The 24920-nt window shown below is 43.5% G+C and overlaps 7 protein-coding genes across 7 annotated transcripts; 4 read left to right on the forward strand and 3 right to left on the reverse strand.

The window, feature by feature from the left end:
- Positions 1 to 289: 289 nt before the first annotated feature.
- Positions 290 to 5412, forward strand: SAMD00019534_044930 (hypothetical protein; the record flags this gene model as incomplete). Its single annotated transcript, XM_012899983.1, has 6 exons — positions 290 to 596; positions 746 to 1470; positions 1553 to 1935; positions 2003 to 2379; positions 2456 to 5097; positions 5173 to 5412. The coding sequence occupies 6 exons, from the start codon at positions 290 to 292 to the stop codon at positions 5410 to 5412; spliced, it is 4674 nt and encodes a 1557-aa protein (XP_012755437.1).
- Positions 5413 to 5694: 282 nt separating this feature from the next.
- Positions 5695 to 6600, forward strand: SAMD00019534_044940 (hypothetical protein; the record flags this gene model as incomplete). The annotated part of the gene is made up of 1 exon (XM_012899984.1): positions 5695 to 6600. One exon carries the CDS (start codon positions 5695 to 5697, stop codon positions 6598 to 6600), a length of 906 nt encoding a protein of 301 aa, XP_012755438.1.
- Positions 6601 to 8779: 2179 nt separating this feature from the next.
- On the forward strand, positions 8780 to 11207 carry SAMD00019534_044950 (hypothetical protein; the record flags this gene model as incomplete). The annotated part of the gene is made up of 5 exons (XM_012899985.1): positions 8780 to 9489; positions 9567 to 9710; positions 9788 to 9935; positions 10040 to 11008; positions 11103 to 11207. The coding sequence occupies 5 exons, from the start codon at positions 8780 to 8782 to the stop codon at positions 11205 to 11207; spliced, it is 2076 nt and encodes a 691-aa protein (XP_012755439.1).
- Positions 11208 to 11562: 355 nt separating this feature from the next.
- SAMD00019534_044960 (hypothetical protein) lies at positions 11563 to 13339 on the forward strand (the record flags this gene model as incomplete). Its single annotated transcript, XM_012899986.1, has 3 exons — positions 11563 to 12270; positions 12354 to 12642; positions 12732 to 13339. Coding segments are annotated over 3 exons (1605 nt in total), but the record flags the coding sequence as incomplete, so codon positions are not given.
- A 1690-nt stretch (positions 13340 to 15029) lies between these two features.
- Positions 15030 to 16622, reverse strand: SAMD00019534_044970 (hypothetical protein; the record flags this gene model as incomplete). The annotated part of the gene is made up of 1 exon (XM_012899987.1): positions 15030 to 16622. A coding segment is annotated over one exon (1593 nt), but the record flags the coding sequence as incomplete, so codon positions are not given.
- Positions 16623 to 16930: 308 nt separating this feature from the next.
- SAMD00019534_044980 (hypothetical protein) lies at positions 16931 to 18671 on the reverse strand (the record flags this gene model as incomplete). The annotated part of the gene is made up of 5 exons (XM_012899988.1): positions 16931 to 17230; positions 17314 to 17729; positions 17805 to 18123; positions 18203 to 18449; positions 18523 to 18671. The coding sequence occupies 5 exons, from the start codon at positions 18669 to 18671 to the stop codon at positions 16931 to 16933; spliced, it is 1431 nt and encodes a 476-aa protein (XP_012755442.1).
- A 2575-nt stretch (positions 18672 to 21246) lies between these two features.
- SAMD00019534_044990 (hypothetical protein) lies at positions 21247 to 23520 on the reverse strand (the record flags this gene model as incomplete). The annotated part of the gene is made up of 1 exon (XM_012899989.1): positions 21247 to 23520. The coding sequence occupies one exon, from the start codon at positions 23518 to 23520 to the stop codon at positions 21247 to 21249; it is 2274 nt and encodes a 757-aa protein (XP_012755443.1).
- Positions 23521 to 24920: the final 1400 nt, after the last annotated feature.

The raw sequence follows: 24920 nt of genomic DNA on the forward strand, positions 1-24920 counted from the left end.
GTAGGAAGAAGATTGTTGAACTTCTGCAAGAGGTTGGTGTGATAAATGTTCAAAGAACTCAAAAATTAATAAAAAAGGTATTTCCTCAAGGTGGACCCAAAACACAACCCTTTAGAGTGAGAGATATCTTTGTCGCGACCTAACTCACACACTTCCACATCATCAACAACAACCAACATTTATTAATTTAACCATTTTGTATAATATATATTATAACTATCAATCAAACAAATATATACTATACTACTTATAGTATCTTATTTAAACAAACAAAGAACAAAGAAAAGCAATGGGAAACAATCCATCAGTCGCAAGTAAGGATGCTGGCGATGACGGATTGAAAGACTCACATGGTTTGGTGGATACAGTGAAGGAGCCACCTTCATTCAAGTTGGTGTTGGATGAACTCAAGGACAAGACAGTGACCAATGAGCTACTCGAGTCTCTATTCAAAAAGTGTTGCTTTATGGAGGTCGAGAGCTTCTTTGACAAGTATCCCTCAGAGGACACTCTCAAGTGTCAATATGAGACCAGAACAAAGAGTGCTTGGTTCTTCTCTTGCGAGACTTGCACAATCAATGAGAATAGTTGTATATGTAAGCATCACTGGCAAGGCAGGGCGAGGCGAGAGAGGCGTGGCAGGCATGGAGGACATGGATGGCAGAGGCAGACGGTTGATCGAACACAAGTGTGATTGAATGATTGAATTATTGACTGACATGACGCGCAACAACAACAACAACAGGCCCAACATGCTTCTTCAATGGACCTCACATTGACTTGAACCATCAATTCACAATATATGAGAGTAACTCTGCTGTTTGTGATTGTGGCAATGCAGAGTCGATCAGACCTTCGGGATTCTGTTTGGATCATAGGAATGTGGACGAAGCCAACCAGATCAGACAGTGCAAGATGGTGCAGCCTGCCGTCCTCAAGGACCTGCATCTCTTCTTCCGCCACATCTTTGCCTATCTGCAGCGTGTGACGACAATGCCCTCGGACTTTGAGGCCAACAAGACAAACATTGAGGTGATCATCGAGTGGCTGTCGTTCCTGGCGTCGCGCTCCTCCATCCTGATTCACATCATCTCGGAGGAGGTGTCGTCGCGCACCCTCGAGCCCAACAGCTTCAGCCTGAACAACGCCGTGCCTCTGCCTTTCTCCACCAACGAGAATCACTCAATCGAGTCGCACCACTTCCTCTTCTACCTCTTCCGTCGTCTCCACCTGCTCAACTACTTCCTCGACCTGCTCACCCTCTTGATCGACAATCACAAGCTGTTCAAGATCATCTTCTTTGAGGAGTACCTCAAGAACTACATCGACATCTTCACGCCCCGTGATCCCAACTCCACCGAGATCATGTTGCTCATCGGTTCCTTCTACATCGAGACCAACTCCATCCTCGTCCCATTCTCCACTGGCTTCTCCTCCAGTAACTACATGGAGTTACTTCTTCAAACACATGTATGTATCCCCATCCATAAATCAATCAATCATATGACCAAGCATGTGCTAACCCTTACCCTTACCCTCGCGCGAACAACAGAAATCATACATGCCAATCTTGGAGCCATTCTACAAGACTGACAAAGTGATCGATAGGGAGGTGATGTTGCAGAGTGATTTCAAGACATTCCCCAAGCTCATATTGAATAAGAAGGTGGCACAGTACTTTATGAACGATGACAAGATCATTCGTTTGTTCTTTGAGTTTGCCACTGGCCTACACAACTTCTTCTCGCCACAGTTTGTCGATCCAACCATCACGACCACCTGTTTCCTCGTGCTGTTGGAGCAGAAGCTGATGCTGACCACCAAGAACCTTCTCTCCACCCTTGACAACGACCCCAAGGTCTCGCAACGTCTAATCACCGACGCCATCACCTTTATCAACAACCTCTACTACCCTCCACTCTATCCAAGAAATGAGTAAGTAGGCAGTATCACCGCCACCGCAGACTCGGCACACTTACCTAACATCCTCAATCAATCAAAGATTGTTGTTGCCACATCAAGACTTCTTCCAAAAGTTCAAGTATAGCGAGATCCCAGTTCACTTCCCCTTGTACAGAATGCTGGCCACAGCTGTGCTCCAGTACAACTATGGCTATGCTACTGAGTTGAAGGACTTGAAGATTGAGAGCGTTGTCAACATGGTCAACTCAATCCTGTTGTTCAGAGTGTGCTACATATCATATGACCCATCGTACGATCCCAAGGAGAGTCAGAGCAAGTTGCAAAAGTCCACAGACTTCTTCACCGACATCACCATGATGACCGATCTCTTTGCACTCCAAATGGGCATGATGGCACTTGGTCCCAAGCACTACCTCCACACCTTCTTCAACGTCATCACCTCTGTGGACATTTATAGTATGTAGTACTACCATCGCGATAGATTGATCGATGCACTCATACTCACTTTCAATCAATCAATCAATTACTACAGACTCCACATCAGCGTTGAATGATTTGTTCGCATTGTTGACATCGACATTCCAGTTGAGAGCGACTGTCAACCCAACGGACGATGAGATTAGACATCACATGATCCAGATCGTGGCTGCCGGCTACTTTGCATTGGAGTCGTATAAGAACTATGAGTTCATCTTTAAGGATGTGTCAGAGGAGAGGATGGAAGCCATCCTCAACCAGATCTCTGTCAAGAAGGACAAGGCACGCGAGCTCAAGGATGAGTACTGGAAGGACGTCGATCTCTACTATCCCTTCTTCTCGCTCAAGTTCAAGTCGTTCTTGAAGAGCAAGACTGTGGTCAACTACTCGGACTACCAGAAGCGTTTGGGCCTACCCGACGAGTTCCCCGCCGCGCCCAAGCTCACGGTGATGCGCCCCGAGTTTGCCAAGCTGCACGACATCTTTGACGAGCCGACCCTGTTCGAGCTGATATTTACCGTGTTCCTGGACTTCTTGGAGCACGAGTACATTGGCTACGACGACGCCTTTGAGCTGCAGCCCGTCATCCGTCTGCTCCTCAAGAAGGCCGATATTGTCGTCAACGACTTCCTCTACATGATGTCGCTGGGCATCAAGTCGTTCATCGAGCGCAAGGACTCGATGGATGCTGCCACCATCGACTACATCCACGAGTCGATCAAGACCTACTTTGAGGCCGAAGACAAGAGCAAGGTCAAGTTTGACCGCACCTTCTCCATTCTGAACCTGCTGCGCACGTTCAACGTGGAGGTCTCTGCCAACGACAAGAAGCCATACTCGCTGCTGGACCTGCTGGGCAACGTCTGGATTACGACCAAGCAGTCGCTCAACCTCGAGAAGAAGACACATCTGCGCGCGGTCTTCTCCTTCCTGCAGGAGTTTGACCCGCACTTCAAGACCTACTTTGATGGCAGATTTATTGACTTTAACCAAGGCCAGTCGGCCGAGGAGCTCAGCAAGAAGAAGTCCATCTCGGAGCGTGCCAAGAAGATCTCGGAGAGGATGAAGCAGCAGCAGCAGTCCTTCCTCTCAGAGTTGGTCAACTCGGAGAAGGATGGCTCAGACGACAACAACAACAACGGTAGCAACCTTGCCACAAGCCCATTGTCCTCAACCCCACCCAGCTCAAGCGCTGGTGCAGAGCTGCTTGACGACAAGACTTCGACGCCACTCACAGACTCACCACTCCTGCCGCCACCCAACCCCAACCTCGGCAAGATCAAGGAGATCGTCGAGGAGGACGAGCACGACCACGCTCACGCCGACGCCGACCAAGAGCACAAGGACGACAACTGTATTGTTTGTCAGACTGGCAAGGCCCAGGAGATCTTATACTCTATCGGATACATTGACATCACCTCCACCGTCCAGCTGCACAACAAGCTCGAAGTTGAGCGCTACCTCAACGACGAGTCGTTGCCCGATGACTATGTCAAGTTCCTCGATGAGTACTACTTCAACGAGATCATCCCTGGCTCTCTCCCATACTTCCCACGCAAGGACGACGACCCAACGCTGTTTGCATGCTTCCTCTTTTACCGCTCGGGATCCACCTACGTCACATCGTGCGCGCACAACATCCATCAGACCTGTCTGCGCAAGCTGTTCCCCAACTTTGAGGAAGGCTTTGCATGCCCTCTGTGCTCGCTGCCATCAAACATCATCATCCCACAGACAGTGGACAACACGATCGAGTCGCTCGAGGCCAGAAAGCTGTTCTTCACCAGCTTGTGTCGCTTCGACTTCTTCCTGTTCAACAAGGAGAACATCACAGTGATCGAGCGCTACCTATGGAAGTTTGTACTGCAGAACATCGAGACACTGGAGCTCAAGTCGCGTAAGACCTCAATGTACAGCAACGAGCCCTACTTCCTGATGAAGCAGGTCGAGTTCAACAAGGAGCTGGTCACTCTCAAGAAGCTGTTCCATGTGATCATGGCGTGCAACGTGCCGCCCACTCAAGAGAACCGTCTGCCACTGGAGAACAACTATGTGTTCCTGATGGACCCATTCATCGCGTCCACCTACCAGGTGTTCCTCTCCAACTGCGAGCCATTCAACTGCATTGCCAACGGCTACATCTACTACATATTCTCCATGATGCTAGTGCACTTTATGCGCACACATCCCAAAGAGACTCTCAACAAGAAGAGTCTGAAGGAGATGTTTGGCGAGCTCAAGACCATTACACTGTCGCCCGAGCAGATCGAGGAGTTCAACGACCAGATCCACCCATACCTGAGGAAGATGTACTTGTTCCGCGAGTTCTACATCCCTGACAGCACCAGCCAGATCTCTCTGGAGGACTTCTCCGACTTTACCAAGATCCGCGACTACCTTGGTGTCAACGCCATCGACAAGTTCTTGGCCACCATGGACTTCTCTCAATTGATCGATCACTACGTCACCCTGCAGACCACGCCCAAGGGCTCCAAGTTTGTTGGTATCTTCCCGCCACCCTCCTCATTCAAGACTCTTCCCAAGTTCATTTCGCTCCAAGAGAGGTACATTGACTTCCTCCGCGACTCACTCGAGAATGGACACTGCGACAACTGCAAGAGTCTCAAGAAGACCGTCTGTATGTTCTGTGGACTTGGTTTCTGTTCCACCGATAACTGCAAGGGCAGTGCATATATTGTAAGTTCATCATCAACGTCCCCATTCATCGCTCACTCGCTCACTCACACCATCCTTTCTCATCCCATTAATTAGCATTCATACCGTTGTCCAAACACTCCACTTGGAATCTTTATGTGTATTGATACTCCATTGGTCAAGGTGCTCAAGGAGGAGCATGGCAAGACTACCAACTTTTTCCCATTCAGCATCTATCTCACTCCGGATGGAGTCAAGAGCATGACGCCAGACACGTCACTGACACTGTCACAACGTAAGCTCATGCATCTTTACAAACACTTTATGAACTCCAACAACTCTAGGAAGTTCAAGTGAGCGTGTTATTGTTGTAGTCATTTAGTCGCGTCTATCCATTGCATCCAACCATCCATCCATTCCATCACCATCAATCCCCCACACGAAACGTTGAATAAAATCAATCAATCTACCAAGTATGTACTTTTTTGAGATTTAGACACGTTTTGGGGGAAGGCCTTTGAGGCTTCCCGAAGAGTCCTTCCGAACATCAATGGTATTGCATGATAACAAACATACATATACATATAGATAGAGATAGAGATACATATAGAGATAGAGATAGAGATATAGAGATAGAGGATGACATTGAACAAAGTACATTATTTACATTTGGACGTGTTTTGTAATTCAAGGGGAGGAGGTAATCACCTTGGTGTCGTGACTGACGCTACGGGATGGACTGATGAACAGATGCAGAGGTTTGCAAAGTGGACAAACTTGGTGGAGACGACATTCCTCTTGCCACCTACCGCAGAGAATGCATCTTATAAGGTGCGTATCTTCACGCCCACAAAGGAGATACCATTCGCAGGACATCCCAGCATTGGAAGCGCACATGCCGCTCTCGATTGTCAACTGGTGACACCAAACGCAGACAACCAGATACATCAGGAGTGTGGCGCAGGCGTGCTGCCCATCCGCATACTAGACCCCGATCACAACAACAGCACGCGACAGTTGTTGTTGCAATCGCCCAAGGCCAAAGTGATACGCACGGGACTTGACGCCCACCCTCTGCTGGCCGCCTCGCTGGCCGGTATTGGTCTGGGTCGCTTGCCGCCCGCGCTGGTCGAGGGCGGTCGTCACTGGTGGTTGGCCGAGTGCGAGAGTGAGCAGCAGCTGCGACAGTGGAAGCCCGATCACAAGGCCATCCTGGCACTGGCGAAGGAGACCAACTGTTTGGGAATCTGTGTGTTTGCGCGCGCACAAGACAGCAATGGAGAGTATCAACTTGTGGTACGTGCACTGCCCGCCGGCGTTGGAATCGTGGAGGACCCAGCGTCTGGTGCGGCCAACGGTCTGATCGGAGCATACATTGCGCATGCAGAGCCAAACGGACCTCTGGCACATGGTTACGTCGTATCACAAGGAAGAGAGATTGGACACGATGCAAGACTGGTCGTTCAGATCGATGACAAACAAGGAATCATATGGATTGGAGGCAGGACCAATACCATCGTAGATGGTACTCTTCAATGGTCTTAGCATACTTATACACGTTACAAACATACATACACACACATTCACTTCATTGGTGTTGTCAACTCAGCTTCCAACCTCTCACCATCACTCTCACTCACTCATTCATTCAACTCAATTGCCTAAGCACTTTCCATTCCAACAACAAACTAAACATCTTGCACATAATATACAATGTACAACATTTATACCCGAGGTGCATATCCAAGGGTCAGATCTGAACGAATGGCATGCCATCAGTGTCCCCTCGTCAACCATTTCAATTCAAGTGACTCCTAACAGTTGATGAGATGATGATGATGATAATGATGTTGGAATAAATGACAACCTACTGGAAGTTTGTGTCACGTTATGATTCAAGCCTTGCCAACTAAAGAATGATGTCGATATTATTTCCATCACTTACCTAAGTACTTGGCAAGTCCAGTGGTATGCGTGGTTAATCAGATGACCAGCTAAACTCATCTAGATTGGTGTCAATATATGAAGAGTGCACCAGTGAATGAGTCTGTATAGATTCGGGTAGAGTGTGTTGTGCTGGAACAAATGGTCATTGGAATTTATTAGATGTATTTAATGAATAATTAATAGATTTCTCAATCTATACTTGTCAAATTAAGTTTGTGACTTGAATACACTCTGGAAATATATAAATCCATTTCATTATTATTGTTATAGTATTTATAAGTTCAAATCATAATAAATGACAGAGGAAGAAATTAAACAAACTGATAAGGATGGTGAAGTTAGTATGGATAGTACCAAACCACCTTATGATATATCACAACCAATAACCATACCAACAAAGGACATTCAACAAAGTATAAACATCAGCAATAATAATAAGAATAGCTACAACAACAATCTTTCAAATATTCATATAATTGGATCATACAAACAATCATTTGATAATCATTTGACTGATGATCAATTCTCAAAGAGTAATTTAATACCTACTCGTGTCACCACAATATCAGATCTCTCTGATAGCAGTTCAAATGAGTCAATGAGTGATGATGAAGATGATCGAGATCGAAAGCATAAACATTCATCTAGATCCTCTCACCAAGTGGATAATGAGGAATATGATGATGTTGATGGTGAGGAGGAAGAAGAATTTAGTGACCATTATAATGACATGTATGGATATAAACATAGATTTACACATAAAGAAGCGGTCCAAATTATGGTTGGAGAGATTAGGAATTCAAAGAAGATCCCAGGACAAAGTTGGTACATAGTGGACAGAAATTGGTTCAAAGAATGGTGCTATGCTTCCAATCCCAAGTATGTTGGTGCAATCCACAATGAAGACCTACTTCTTCCAAATGGAATTGATATGAAGCCAACCAAACTAGAAGACATTGACTTTGTTTGTGTTCCCGAGAATGTTTGGGAATATTTTGAACAGATCTTCGGTTGCAAGTCTATCATTGAGAGGAAGGTCATCAGAAGAGGTGGCTATATAATGATAGACTTTCTCTTCCCAAAGATAATTCATATATCTTATAGTTATCAAGATTTAACTATCACTGTTAGTCAGTTTGATACAATAGCAAAACTCTTAAAGGTATGGAATAATAATTATAACTAATCTTATTTTAAATTAACAAATTCAATTTATTAATTCCCTACTTTAAATAGAGAGTTTGTACAAAACTCTATTTGAACGAGAACAGGTGCCGTCTTTTAAAGAAAACTAGAGGAGGTACCAAGGAGTTGGTAACATATTTAAAGATAGCAAATTGTTCCATTGATAATAACGAGGAGGTAAGTAATTGTTTTGTTCTTTTTTTTTTTTATCATTTTCTAATATTTTTTTAAAATCTAAATAGTTAATTATTGAGGAGTCGGACTATGATGGAAGATGGCCCTCAGACACTAGTTCATACAACAACTACAGAAATAGAAACAGCTTCAATAGAGACTCCTACTATCTCTCAAACAGCTCCAGTTTTTCAAACATCTCAAGTTACTCAAACAGCTGGTTGCCCTCCTCTGGAAGAGATACACCTCGTCCAGGTGTAACAGGTCTTGACAACATTGGAAATACATGTTTCATGAACTCTGCTTTACAGGTAAGGTATTATCTTCAATAAATCGACAAATCAATCGATTAATCGAAAGTAACTAACTGTACCAATGATCATAGTGCCTTAGCAACACTACTCCTCTCACTAGATATATGTTGAGTGATGAACTTTTGATCAAGGACTTGAATAAGGTGAGTGAACTTGGTACCAAGTGCAAGTTAACTTTGGAATATGCAAAGTTGATCAGGAGGATATGGAAGGGAGATCAGACCTCTGTATCACCAAGGGAACTCAAATCAATAATTGGTGACTATTGGAAACAGTTCAGTGGATATAACCAGCATGATTCACATGAGTTGTTGGCATCTTTGTTGGATAGTCTTCATGAAGATGTAAACAAGGTATTGGAACGACCAGAGTACGTGAAGAAATCTGAGGAGGACAAGCGTGCCGCTGAACTTGTAGCCAAGGATCAATGGCAATCACATCTTGCCAGGAACAACTCGATCATTGTGGATTGGTTCCAGGCACAGACCAAGTCTGAGTTGGTGTGTTCCAAATGTCGTGATGTGTCAATCACATTCGATCCAATGATGTATCTGTCATTGTCCATTCCAAGACAGCCAACCAAGTTGATCAAGGTTCTCTACATTCCTTACAACAGCTATGTGTCACCATCATTGGAGACATTCGAGGTGAATGATGACCACACAATTAATGACATTATCAAGATGTTGACCAAGATCACCAAGGACAATCCCTCAAACTTGGTCATCACAATGTATCGCAACTCAAGAGTAGAGCGAGAGTGGTTGCCTGAGGCATCAATGTCATCAATTAGCAAGGATGAAGCAATAGTAGTGTAAGTAATCGTAGTATAATTATTAGTTAGTACCTATTCTTTCACTTTGTTAACATGTCATCAACTCAATACACTAGATTCCAAGTACTACCTATGATGGATAGAGTATTGGTGACGATGGAGGTTGACAATATACCTCAATACCAATTCGTTCTATCAATCACACCAGATGTCAGCGATGATAACTCACTCTACCAATGTATCAATCTAAGACTTGAAGGGTATGTCACTCCTCGCACATCAATCAATCAATCTCAATTGATCAATCAAATACTTACTATATTGTAACTTTATTTAGTATGATGAAGGAGTTGGATCGACTTGAAGAACTTCATGCCAATGGTAAATCACTCTATGACATGGATATTCAAATTGAAAGACATCAAGTGATATTGAAGATTGGAAGTGATAACTTTTTGAAACACTTCAAAGTTGACGAACTGAAGGTATGACGTCACTACAGTTCATTTCCACGAATTGTTGAGTACCCAACACTACTTCATGGACTAACTAATACTTCATATCTACTTTTTCATTCAATTATTATTAGGCATCAGTACATATTGACCTACAACATCAGAGTTTAATAACAAGAGATAGGAAGAATATATCTTTGAATGATTGTTTGAAACAATTTACAAAGGAGGAAACTCTTCCAAGTTCATGCGCCAAGTGCAAGACAGTAACTGATCACAGTAAGAAGTTGGATCTGTGGACCGTGCCACCAATTGTTATCATTCAACTCAAGAGATTCGATTCAAAGGCAGGTAGAATCTCTGACAAATTGACATGTAACATTGATTTCCCGACGGAGGGTCTGGATCTCACAGAGTATGCTCAGGATAAGTCACAGGCTGCAACTGGTGCTCAGCCAATATATGACCTCTATGCGGTGTCCAATCACCATGGTGGTCTACTTGGAGGTCATTATACATCATTTGCATATAATGAGTTGGAATCAAAGTGGTTCAAGTTCAATGACAAGTACTCTGAACAAGTTGAAGTGGCCAAGGTGGTCACATCAGATGCCTATCTACTATTCTATCGTAGACGAGATACTCGCAGTCCTGAGTTTGTGTTGAATCACAATATGAAGAGTTTCAAAGATGCCGTAGACACGGCGGATCCCTCATCATCATTGGACAAGATAGCAGATAGTATTGCCAAGGAGATGGCATCAATTCCAAAGACAACCCCAAAGCCAAAGCCAATGCCAAAGATATGTGCTTCCAAACCGCCTCCACCAGTCTACCAAATTCAACATCAAATGCCCCTACCTTCCCAAACTCAACATCAAATGCCTGCTCCGTCCCTGACCCAACATCAAATTCTTCCTGAACCTTCCCAAACAAGGTCGGCATCATTCAAGGGAGACACCTCAATCATTGGATCATTATTCTGCATTGGTGATGATGATGTCGTCAAAGATGCCATTTTGGATATTCCCATTGATGACCAATTAGATTCTCCAACATCAACCTCAACAACAAATCCAATTGATCAAATACCTCCACAACAAGTATCACAGATTTCATTGGATTGTCCAGACACCTTCACAATTCCTCATTCATCAACACTATCATCATCACCATTGGCATCCAACATAATACCAGATCCTCGAAACACTTTGTCCAACATTATTATTCAAACAATTCCAGACAAAAACAAAACTGATGATGACAACCAAAAGACAATACCAAACAAAGAAGACACAGTGATCGATATCAAGATGGAAGAGGAATCCGAACCTGATACAATGTGGGATGATGATCGATACTATAAAAGTTATTTTAGTTAAGAAATCCTAAATAAATATTTTTTTACAAGACTATTAAGTTGTTGTTGATTGATCAATCAAAAACACAAATCTTCCAAAAAAGGTTGAGACGTTGCACCTCACACCACAGTTTGAGCCAAAAAATTAGCTCAAAAAGCCCCTTCATCTGGAGCGTTTGAGCTCAATCGATCGTTGCTGAGCTGTTGAAGCTTTATTAGTTTGATCTCAAAGTAATATATAAATATATAAATAATCAATTTACAACAAACAAACAAACAAACAAATATAGATCAACAATGGCTATAGTTCGTTTCAATTTGACGCGACACTATAAGCACTTGATGGTAGTTGTGTTTGTCTTGTTGCTCATTGCTATCAACTATAACTTTATATCTCGTGATCCCACTGCCACTACATCTCCATCAGACAATCACAAGCAACATAAACAACCAAAGCATACTGATAATAACAACAACAAAAACAATCATAATAACAATCATGGTGGTAGTGACATTGAAGACAGAAGGACTGTGAAGCTTGATGAAGATGTCGTACCAGACAATCATCGCAAGCAACCAAAGGATACCGATCACAACAATCACAACAAGAACAACAACAATAATAACAACAAACCAGGTATCATACATTACAATGTTCTACCGACCACTGTTCACTGGATATGGGATCGCGAAGAGAAGAAGGCTTGCCACTACTCCAACAAACGTGATTACAAACAACAACCAATGCGTTTCGGATTCCATGGATGGTATAACAACGATGATAAATGTGAGATCGCCTGTTTGAACCAGGGCGGTGACTATCTCGATGGTGGCATCCACTCGTATGGCTCAGATTGTGAAAAGTCCGTCCACTTCACCATGGAGAATGTACCATATAGCAGAGATACCTATGACATCATTGCTGGTATCTATCTCGACACCGATGTCCCTCTGCCCATGTATGGTTGGAATCAGTATACCTATGCCGAGCCTGCCGTCCCAAAGGTTGGTAATCCCATTCATTTACCCATTCAATCAATCGATATCATGTTGGTCTAACTCACTCATGCAAACAACAACAACAACAGGATAGCAAGAGTCAAGGATTGGTCGCAGCATTCATCTCAAACTGTGGCCCACAGAAACGTCTGGATTGGCTGAAGGGCTTGACAAAGGCTGGTGCAATCGTCGATTCTTATGGTCGTTGTGAGAACAACAAGGCAATGCCAAGTAGAAACGACCTACCAGGCGATTACAATGGACAGAAGCTTGGCATTGGCAGGACCTACAAGTTCATCATGGCCTTTGAGAACTCATTCACTGATGACTACGTCACTGAGAAACTATTTGGTGTTCTTGCCGTCGGTTCAGTACCAAGTGAGTATCAATCACGGCAACCCACCCACGTGGCAGTGTCCCGCCCCCAACGATCACAATCACTCACCAATGACTCAATCACTCTCTAGTCTATGATGGTGCACCAAATGCCTTGAAGTTTGCACCAAACAATCATTCAGTGATCTTTGCCCATGATTACAGCTCGCCAGAGGAGTTGGCAAAGTATCTAAAGTATCTGGATAACAATGACGAGGAGTACGAGAAGTATTTGACGTGGAAGAAAACTGGTCCGACCAAGGACTGGACGGCCATGGTCGACATTGCTCGCATCGGCGCCGAGTGTCGCGTCTGCTACAGAATGGCGGACCTGCACAGGAAGGAGGTGGGCATGGTATTTGGCGACGCCCAGCATCGCAAGAAGTACATCAAGGTGCCAGAGGACTGGTCCTCTGACAAGGGAATCGTCGTCTACGTCAGACACCGCGGCACCTTCTGGTTCTACTCGCTGGCCATCCCCTATGGCATCACGCAGGACGACTTCAAGCTGCTGATCGAGATGAACATCCCACACAAGGGAGAGTTCTACGAGGCCTACGAGCACTGGACCCGCAAGACCATCCTCTCAGACAAGATCTCTGGTACATTTGAGCTTCACCAAGAGATGGAGATTGAAGTTGTATTCGTAGACATGGACTTTTACTTCACCAATACTCCTGCGCCAAGACATCGTCAATCTTAATCCAACCCTTATTCATTCATACATATTCATATTCATGTTCAATCAATAACAATCAATCAATCAAAACACTACCACGAACGTTCGTGGTTTGTGTGGGGTTGGCTCTTCCTGATTAGGCCGTGATCACCAATCACAATAATACCACTCTCCATCTTCAACCTTCTTACTTATTACATTTGTAATTATTACCTCTAACATTACAACAATATGGGAGGATCATTCTCAAGTATAAAGTTCAAGGTCACATGTGGATACACCAATGAGATGTTCAATGTATATTTGGAGGATGGAACAGAGCTCATCTATTCAATCAAATCATATTATGATGTTAGAAGTAGAATGATAGTATGGTGTAAATACATACAGGAACGTAAGATGGATATGACAGAGATCACTATTAAAATGGAAGATAAACAACAACAAGCATATAAGATCAATTGTACAAAGGATGAGTTTAAACAGCTGTTGGAAGGTGCACTTCAACTCGGAATGACATATCATCAAGTGATGGAATACCTACGTCAGGAAGAGGGAGTATCAGAGTACATTGAGAAGCCATGGTATGAGAGAGTTGAACCATGGGTGAATCTAATTGCAACTTCATTAGATCTCTGGATGATGTACAAGAGAGAAACAAGAAAGCACAACTATACCCAACAGCAAACTCGGTATCAACATCAACAACATCATCAAACTCATCATACTACTAGTACCATCAGGGCACGTAAAGCAATCAAGAATACTTATAATAAATCCTATCTTTGCACCTAGGTACCGGTGATCGTTGATTATTCATTGATTGATCATTTGCCCAGGGTTGAACTTTGTGATTCACGCGGCGATTTCTTTCGAATTGTCTTTCGGCTGTTCACACTCTCAACGTGTTTCGTTTCCAAAGACATCCGACGTGGTTCACTGCGAGCTCCAACCCAACCTTGGTCATTAGCACTCACCCCCTCCACTACCCAGACCCAACAATACAATACGTATAACATATACATATACACCACTTACAGATACACACACACACACACAATGCATACAAGTGTACAACAACATCAACAACATCAACAACAAGTACAATAACAACAACAATAACACAAGAATAATCTTTACTATAGAGTTACCTTGAGATTATATTATAGTAATCAACAACCATCAATCATCAGTAATGATGATATCTTTATCATGGTCAATGATGATCACACTTTGGTTGGCATTGACATTGGTGATAATGGATATACCAATGACACTGGCAATACCTTGCTGTGAAGGAGTTGGAAACATGGAGGTGTGCAGTGGCAAGACATATCAGGACACATTCTTAATTGAATATACATGCGAAGGATATGGACGAACAGACTCCTCAGATGGAAATGTCGAGATATGCAATCTTTGCAATCCACACATCACTGGCGGTGCAATCGTACTCATCATCACATTGCCACTTGGACTCATCCTACTGCTAGTGGCTATCTGTTGCGTCTGTTGCTATCAACAGCGTAGAGAAGCACTGAAAAGAACATTCAAGGGAATCTTTGGACGCGACAACGATAGATTCAGCGAACAATACGAGCCAATCATTCCAATGGAAATAGACGATGACAACGATCTGTGATAGATAGTTTGATTGATTGATTGGATTGATCATCAATTGTAAATATATATATATATAGTAACTTTAATGTTGGAAATCATGATAATAATGAATGATCTTGTTTGAGTTGTTGTACATCTGTCGTTGATGCATGGATAAATATCGAAATGGAATGGACATGTCTGGATATGAAAGAAGACTACTCCTTCTATGACAACTGTTGTATTGCCCAAAGGAATATGTGCATGAACGGTGATCATACGCAAGGAATGTATCGGTATCGATTGCCCTAACAGACAGATGAATATCTCCATATTCATTGGTGCTATTCTTGATAACGTTTGTTGGCACTGATGAATAGACATTTTGGTTATTGTAGTCTGTGTAGTCTCCTGGTATGTTGAGTGTGATTGACTTTAGATTGGTGAGGGATTGTATGTCTTCAAACTGGGCGGCGCTGTGCAAGTTGAGTTGGGTCACCGATGGAGATAAAACATCCTTTGGAATTTCATATCTGAATTCATCACCAAGATCCAACGATATAACGGATGATGGGATCATTCCATGCTCTAATGATTGATTGAAATATGGACTGAGGTGTAGATTGCGGACAGAACTGGGAATTGAACCAATCTCTAGATCCCTGACGTCAAGATGAAGTGTTGTCACTGATGGAGGTAGGTTGACCAGACCCGAAGAATCATTGATGGAACATTTCAATGTATGGAGGTTTGGCGGCCAGATACCTGGTGCCACTGGTTTGAAGTTTTGAATCGACAACTTGGTAATTGAATGTGGAAGTTTGGATATAGTGTCGTCGGAGATTTCTCCCTCCCGCAGTTTAAGGCTTCTTAGACAGGTCAGTGATGACATGTCGATAAGGTCATTGTCGTAATAATAAAGTGAAAGGCATGTCAATGATAATGGGATGAATCCTTGGTTGAGCGCACTGATAAATTTATCAGCAACAATGTTTAAAGTACGGACAGATGGAGGTATGGAGCCTTCTAGAATTGAATTGGTGCTTCTAGAACCAATGTCCAATGTTGTCACCGATGATGGAATTGATCCACGAACCAAAGGTTGCTTGAAATCATATGAGTACAACTCGCCAATTTTAAGAATGATCACAGAGTCGGGGATAGTACCCGGTCTCAACGGTTGTTTGAATTTGCTACCAAAAGTAAGATTGATCACAGAGTCGGGGATAGTACCAGGTCTCAATGATTGATTGAATTGACTACCAAATTTCAATGATGTAATGGATGGTGGCAAAGATCCAATAATTAAAGGTTGATTAAATTGATATCCAAATTCAAGTGTTCTTATTGATGAAGGTATTGAATGTTCATTCAAAGGTTGATTGAAATTACCGCCAAGAATAAGTTCAGTGACTGAGTTGGGAATGCTAATCAACTCCAAACGTAGAGAGAAACGATCACCAAAAGTCAACCTCTTTGTATTTGATGGGATATCGAACAATGTCGTTGTCATTGTTGAGCTTGGTACTTGTGTGTAAAGGAGCTCTAGTACTTCAGTGACCAAGAGATCACCATCCATTAGAAGTAAATGACGTCTTTGAAACAAATAGTTTGATGACAGTACCAAACTCATTCGATCAAGTCTATCATCCAACAATGATGCAATCTTTGATATAATATGAAATTGTAATGTAACTACCATTCTCTCTCTATCTCTATCTCTTTGTTGTAAACACATTACAAGTTGATCAACTTGATTGATTGATCATGGTGATGGGGCGAGTTGGGGGAACTTTAAAGTTGGAAACGGGAGTGATGCGACTTTTTGGTTTAATGTTGTCAGTCGCATTGCCTCAATGATGACCGATCATTGAGACTGGACTGGAACTCGATCGATGATCTATGTGTCCATCCATACCCACGTATCCTTATTTTGGATTGTAGGGTAAGGTATGTTGAATGATCAGATTCGTCGACATCAGATATATGGTATATGTATATATAATAATTCTAGAACATACTGCTTAGCGGTCCACTGGAAGGAACGCAAATCGAAACGAAAGGCTGGTTGGGGTACTTCTCCATGTCGATGACCTCGGTGATCACCAGGAGTATCGTGCTGATCACGATGATACATGAGATCAGGAAGACAATGTATGATCTTCTCTTGTACTTCTTGACAACCCATATCAGTGTCTGTGTTCCAACAAAGCAAGCAGCGAATCCAATCAAGTAGTACACCAGTCCATAGTCCAGTGCTAACTTGCCCAGCAATATATATTGGAATGCAGATGATGCCGATGTGAATAGCTATGTTGATTGGAATTGTATTGATTGATTAGTTGTCATGTCAAACCTCGTGGATGCTGTTGGAATGATTGGATATGACTTACAATCATAAAACTAGATGTGGCTGCGACAATGTCTGGACTGAGACCCATGGCTAGGAGTACTGGACCCTTAATCATACCACCACCAATGCCTAGTAGTGAGGCAAGGACACCAGCAAGTACACTGAGACCTGCCAGGAGGATGATGGCATTGCGTGTGTAGCGAATGTCACCCTCAATGATGATGCCATCAGCTTGGTTTCTCTGGAAGTTGGAGTAGAGGCGTCGAGCCGTGAAGACCCACACCACAACCACCAGTGGCACAATGGCAAAAGACAGTATCCAATAGGGCACTGAACAGAGCTTGACACCAATGACACTATACTCATTGTTTCCACCTTTGAACACTGAGAACATTGTGGACATAACCAAGATGAAGAGAGTCAAGAAGATCTTGATCCAGTCGGCATCGTAGAAGGCTAGAGTGATATATGATTGTTAGTGACATGGAGGTCACCCTTTGGACCGACACCGACACACTTTGGACAACTTACGGTTCATTTTCTTCTCGTTTGTGGGCGTGCCACCATCGTTGACGTTGAGGTAGTCGCGTCTGATCTTCTCTTTACGATAAAGATCCAGACCCTTCTTGATGGTGGTGGCGGCAGTGGCCGTCAATGTGAGTACCAACAGGATGAGGATGATGTAGGGCGGCAGCAGAGTGTGGAGGTAAATACCAAACACAGTACCGCACAGTGTCAATGGTTCAATCAACAAGACCACAGAGTAGTCGATCAAATGTTTGTTGGCATGTGGATGTCTTCGCGGGAAGTTCTGAATGAGATTGGCCATTGCACAACCTGCTACCAAACACTGATTCAGTTGATTGATTGATTGAGTTAGTGAGTGAATGAATGAGTGAATGAGTGATGGTAAGCTTGACATAACATACATTGGACAGGGGTATGGCCACCTTTGGACTGAACTGGTTAACCAAGATCAGGATGGGGATGTAGATACCACCACCTCCAATTCCACCGCCAGATGACAGGGCACAGCCGACGAAGAGGAGGAAGAAACTTAGTATATCCATTCCAGAGAGCTTGTTGTGAAATAGTGTCTTGTGGACACATAGTCCTCCGCTACATATACTCTGAGAGCTATAATCTGTTTGGCATTGATCATTTGTCTGACATGTTCTGTTTGTTTCACGTGAAAGACTGTCAGTGTCTGGACGAATGATGGACTATGTACTTGAATGAAGTAACTTACGTGCATGTATTGTTTAGACATAGTTGACCCATTAGACAGTCACGACATTTCTTGCTCTCTCCAAGTCTGTAGGGTGAGTTGGCTGCCGACACCATACTATCCTGTTGTGTTGGCAATAACAACATCAACATGATGGCCACCAAGACCATCGATGTTATTGCAAGTGACTTCATTTGTACACTCTATTATATTGTATATATATATATATATATATGTTTGATCTTAATATTGATTGGATTGATTAGAGAGGTTTAAGGTCAATATAAAGTTGGAACTACCTTGTGATAATCAATCACACCTGGAGAACTAAGAAAATAGTATATATATAAATATAACCTGGATGCCAAGTTTAAACAATAACAATGATTGATTGAATGAATGATTGAATGATTGAATGAGATAAAGAGTGTGATGTGAGTCTGAGGTGAAGTGTAGTGAAGGGTAGGCGATGTCCTTGGTGTGTTTTGGCTTTGATGTTGTGTGAATGAATGAATGAATAATGCTAAGTAGTGATGAAAGGGAAGTGTGGTGGTGGTGCTATGATCTGATTGATTGCGGACGGATGGATGGGGGTGAGTTGGTCCATCATTGTTATTGTGGTAGTAGTTGTAGTTGTAGTATCATGTTGACCGATGGTTTGCCCACAAAACAATGTGTAAATACCATCCATTCATTCATTTCATTATTGTTGTTGTTGTTGTAGTTGTTGTGATGGAGTTGGGCATGGTGTTGGAGATAATTTAATGGGTAGATTCTTTACCTACCTTGGGGACTGCGTATCCAGAAAGAGTATCTGTCTGATGTTGTTGTTGTTGCGAATGTGTAGGGCAATCAAACCAAAAGGATACTAATTATCACAAACAATGTGTTAAGATTATGCAATGAATAATCGTGATAAAACTTTATTATAGTTTGATGGACAGTATGGATGATAGGATGGTACGGATGGTGCAGATGGTAGATTGGTTGGGTGGTGTGAATGGGTAAACATACCTGTGTGGTATCTGATGGAGACGTTGATGGAAGTTTCAACTCGCTTTTGAAAAATCTGAAGAAATGTTTTAATGACATCAGGCAGCCCATTGTCAAAGTTGTGGTGGCCAAAGGGCGTGATCTACTTGTTTTGCTTTAGTTGTGCGAGGCTTCTTTTCTCGCTTTAACCTTCGACGTTATACAAAGAACGTTCCGAAGATATAAATAACATTGTAAGATCTTCTCCTTGGGACGTTCTGAAGCATGTGCCACTCCTGTTTAGTGTACACGTATTTAGGAAATACCAAACACTCCGTAGTATTTAGGTCAATCAACAACAATCAGGATACCAATGATGTCACTGATATATTTTTATCGGCATACGCATGGCATGGCATGTTCAATTAATTGAATGATTGGTTGTAATGTATTATAGAAGTGAGAACATACCACTAAAGGTATTCTGAAGTGCTTCAGAACATTGATCATTGAACCGAACGAAACGATCGCCTGGGTCGCCTGGTCGATATCAGTCGTAGTCGCTCAATCACAATCACACAATCACACAATCGAAATGTTATAATAGTAATAGTATACCTAGATGGGATAATAGTGATGCTCCATCAACATCAGACCGTCCGAACTCTAACATTAGTCATTGCATAAAGTGTTGTTGTTATTATTATTTTTGTTGTTGTTAATTCCGCATCGTAGCAAATATAATGTGTGCGTCGTCTAGACGACAGACATTGCAAATCCCTGGCTTTCAACGCCGCGCCCCACACAAACTATGGATGGACAACAACATGTTGTGATATTGGCAGCTTGTTGTTATAATTATTATTAATAATATTATTATTGATTATTAGTTATTAATCAACCGACGGATTTGAAATGGAACAACAATAATGCTAATAAAGTTGATTCAAATTGGCAGGTATGAATGAAGATCAAGTGGTGAGTGGTATAAGGGACCTCTGACATTGACCTATCAAGTCCCTTGTGTGTGGTAGTTTACAACGATCATCAATCACCATGCCATAGTCTTAAGCAGGAAGTACATGTATTCGATCATTATGCCGATGATCATGTTGTTCAACACCACCTATGCAATGCACCCCACGGCTAAATAATTTGTTAATTCCGATGAGCCACAGTCAGTCAGGTCGAAAGGCGTTGTTTGCGGGCCGTGTCGGAGATAACTTATCTTTTTTGAGTCATTCATTTCAACATTAATCAATCCATCAATTCTATTGGATAGATAAATGGAGTGGAATACATCATCATAATTATTAATACAATAATATTATTAGATAGAGAGAGAGATACAGATAAAGAGATAGGAGATAAATATTTGTTTAGTTTATTATTAAATAATGGATGTTGTTGGAGGTAGCCAGGACAAGACTGGGTGTGTGAGTGACTGGATGGATGGATGGTAGGTTGGGATGGTACGGTAGGTAGGTTGGATGGATGGACGATGGCGTACGTGTTTATCAAAAAGAAGTTAAAGATAGCGTTGGGCGGGACGTACTTCCACTCATATTGAATGGAAGGATATGTTGGCGGAGGAGTTGTATTCATTCATTCAATCAATCAATCGTGCATTCATTGGTTGGTTGGTCGATGGATAGATGGAAGTAGGAATGCATTCCTATGATATAGAACAAGAAGAGGAAGAAGAGTGAGTGTAAGTATGCATGTTGGGGAGAGAGAGAGATGAGAATAAACATGTTATTATATACATACTCTTTAGAAATGGAAGCCAAGTGCTTCTTGGCTTACAGGGTTCTTGGGTGGGACCAGCGCCGGCAGTTGGACAGAGGGGAACTGGAGGAAGGAGGTGATGGTCTCAAGAGACTGGTGGATCTTCTTGAACTCGGTGACGAGCACATTGGGCAGGATGGTGTGTACGGTCGTCGATGATGAACCATTGCCAAAGGAATTGTTGTTGTTGTTGGCGTTGTTATTGGCATTGTTATTGTTGTTGTTGTGGTTGTTGTTGGCGGCAACGGCAGCGGCAGCTTGTCCCATCAACGAGTGCAACAGACTTTCAGTGGATGGCATGTAGGAGGACGAGGACGACGAGGACTGGATCTGTTGATTGTTATGTTGTTGTTGCTGTTGGCCGTGTTGTTGCTGTTGTTGCTGGGGCGGCACTCCATCGAGCGAGTGCATGAACGGACTCTTGGAGCAGTAGGCGAACGGAGCAGAACCAATGCCAATTGGCTCTTGGAAGCTGGACGACGTGCTGATCAGGTTGGACAGGTTGGCACAAACGTTGTCAACGGCGGATAGGATGGCGGCCGCTGAGGAACTTGAGATCTTGTTGTTGTTGTTGGTGTTATGGTCCTCCTCAGTCGTTGTCGTTGGTCTAGTAATAGTTGAGTCATATTGATGACCATGTGAAGGTGACATGTTTGTTGTTGTTGTGGTCGTGTTGTTGTTGTTGTGGAATGATGCAGTACCGCGATGAACGTTATTCTGTTGGTTGGTTGGTTGGTGATGGTACTCGGTATGGTGTTGGTGATGATGTGACTGCGCACCAGAGGCCAGGATACTGGGTACGGCCAACTCAAACTGGGGACCGGCATGCGAGGGACTGCCTGGCGAGGAGTCGGCAGAGTATGCCGAGTGAGTGGGCGACGGCGTCGAGAAGGACGACGTTGGGGACGATGGGATGCTCGTGCCAGTTGGCGTGGTCGCACCACTTGAGTGATGGTGGTGTTGTTGGTGCGCCTGGTGTTGCTGCTGTTGGTGCATCAACTGCTGGTGTTGCATCTGCTGGGCGGCTTGGTGTTGGCTCTGGTGCTGGGACATGACGTACTGGCCCGACGACGACATGGTGTCGTGCTTCTCGAATGGAACATTATAGTGTCCGGAGGAAGAGTTGGTCAGGTCGTGTGAGTCCTTGTTGTTGTTGGGCGAGTTGGCAGTAAACTTGAACATGTTGTTGTTGGCTTGGTTGGTGTGGTTGGCATTGTTGGAAGTTTGTTGCTGTGGAACGAGGGCGGCGAGGTTGGTCACGGAACCTGAGCTGGGGGAGGCGGGTTGCGACGGGGACTTGTTGGCGTGGTTGTTGTTGTTGGCGTGATTGGCGTTGTTGTTGGTGAAGTTGAGGTACTGAGGCAACTGCTGTTGCAGTTGTTGGTTGTTTTTGATGCTATTTACAAGATGGGAGATGTCTTGCATTCCAAGCGGGTATCCTCCGGCAACAGGCTTGTTGTTGTTCTGGTTGTTTGTTGGTGCAGCCTTGGCGGAGGAGGAAGAGGAAGAGGTCGAGCGGCCCTGACTATGGCTAAAGGGCTTGGGCGTAGGACCAGCGCGCGACTGCTGTTGCTGCTGCTGGGGCACAAATGGCTGGCCCACTCCACTGCCGGGGGCGGAGGTGGTTTGAATCATATTGAGGTTCTGCATGGAGCTCGATGGGGACAGGCTAGGCACGGCAGACGACAATAGGATCGGTTCGGTAGTGGCATGGACTAGCGCGGACGACGGTGACGAGATGGCGTCCTTCTTGAGACGCTTTCCGACGACCTTGGGCTTCCTTGGAATGTCAAGACAACTGTCCTCAATTCCATGTTTGACACATCTTAGGCAGGGGCGATTATGATCACAGGCAACCTTGGACGAGCGGCAGTTCAAACATGCCTTCTTGGCACGTTTCTTGGTGGGTGGCATCTCCACAGCGTTGGGTTGTTGTTGTTGCTGTTGTTGCTGCTGTGGTTGTTGCTGTTGTTGCGACTGCTGCTGGTGCTGATGCTGGTGCTGGTGCTGATGTTGGTGTTGTTGCTGGTGCTGATGTTGGACCATGGCATGGCCGTGATGACCAGAGTTGTTGGACATCATCATGGCCTGTTGTTGTTGCTGCTGCTGGCTGAGCATGGGTGGCGAGACCTGCATGGTACTGGCAGAGTTCAGGACGTTCTGAAGCAACTGTGGCTGGATTCCACCATGGACGTTATAGTGCTGAGGTGGCAAAGACACCGGACCAGTCTGATTGTTTGGGATGTGCGTGATGTACATGGCTGGTACTGGCTGGCTGACTGATTGATTGATTGATTGAAATTGATTGAGTTGGCGTAGTGAGTTGTGAACAGCTGATGGGCGATGTTCAAACTGGCGGTAATGGAATTGACGGACAGGCTAATGGCGGGGCGTAATGCGTACAGTAATATATAATAGTTGTTGGCGACAGTATTTTTGATTGACTGGCTTGGGCTGATTGAGTTTGCGTGTGGGGTATCTTGGACTTTGGCAATAATAATAATATAGTGATGATTATGATAACTTTAATGACTGGTAATTGGGAGCTGATTATGATGATAAGGTTGATGATATGGGGCTGTTGGGGGCTGGGATGAAGTATATAATATAAGATATTCTTTAATTAAATTACTTATCTTTTTGTACGAGAGAGAAAGAAATAAAGAGAACTCGATGGCAATGTCGTCCCGATACACTTTAAATAACATCCAAACACTTCTGATAGACAAAGGTGATGAACGCTATTCCAAGGTAGGGGCGTGCGCAATAAATAGGGGCGGGTTTGGCGGCGATGTGATACGACGTTGATAAAATGTGTGGATACAACAGAGACTTAAATGTTCTGTCTGTTTGATACAAGCGTGTAGGTGATGGTGAAGATGAAGGTGATGGTGAAGGTGAAGGTGATGAGTTTATCCAAAGTCTAAACCTAATATATCTGTGATGGGGTACGAGGGGGTGGATTAGTTCCAAAGTCCTTCCTTCAGAGTGTGTGGTCCAAATCGATCGATCGTCAATCCAATCCAATGTCAATGTCAATGTCAATGTCAAAAGTTGTTGTATGTCTATGTACCTTCTGTTCAGAGATATTGATGCTTGGTGGCCAATTGGGTGAATAATTATTTTGGAACTCAAGAGAGTGATGAAGCTTTATCGATGAGTGAGAGAGGTGTGTTGGATGCGAGAAACGCAGGTTGTGTGTGCGCCCTGTGAAGATGAGAGTGATCAATGTAGTGTGAGAGAGAGCATAAGTTGTGTTGGGTGATGGACATCAAAATCCAAAACTTAAGTTGGATAAAACATTATAATTAATAATAATAAATAATTGGAGGGTTCCAAAAAAACTCACACATGTTAATCATGGGGCAGAACCATCATCCTGATCAAAAACAACATTCACTTCACACATAATTGTACAGCTGGGCCAGTACCAAGCCTCGTACCAATGGTACCCCCCCTGGCACATTCGAGTTATTAAGATTCGAATCAAAAATGGTGCGTGATCAGGGATGAGTGGTTTTGTTAAAAAAATCGTCAGATATTTGTGTAAAATGGGCATGATCTGAACTTCATTCAATGCGGCAAACCAATCCATCTCGATCACAAGCCATCCACACACCAACGACATCTTGGGAACCGGTTCCGCTGAATGGAATGGA

This window comes from Acytostelium subglobosum, assembly GCF_000787575.1.
Source record: "Acytostelium subglobosum LB1 DNA, scaffold: scaffold8, whole genome shotgun sequence".
Lineage (NCBI taxonomy): Eukaryota > Evosea > Eumycetozoa > Acytosteliales > Acytosteliaceae > Acytostelium > Acytostelium subglobosum.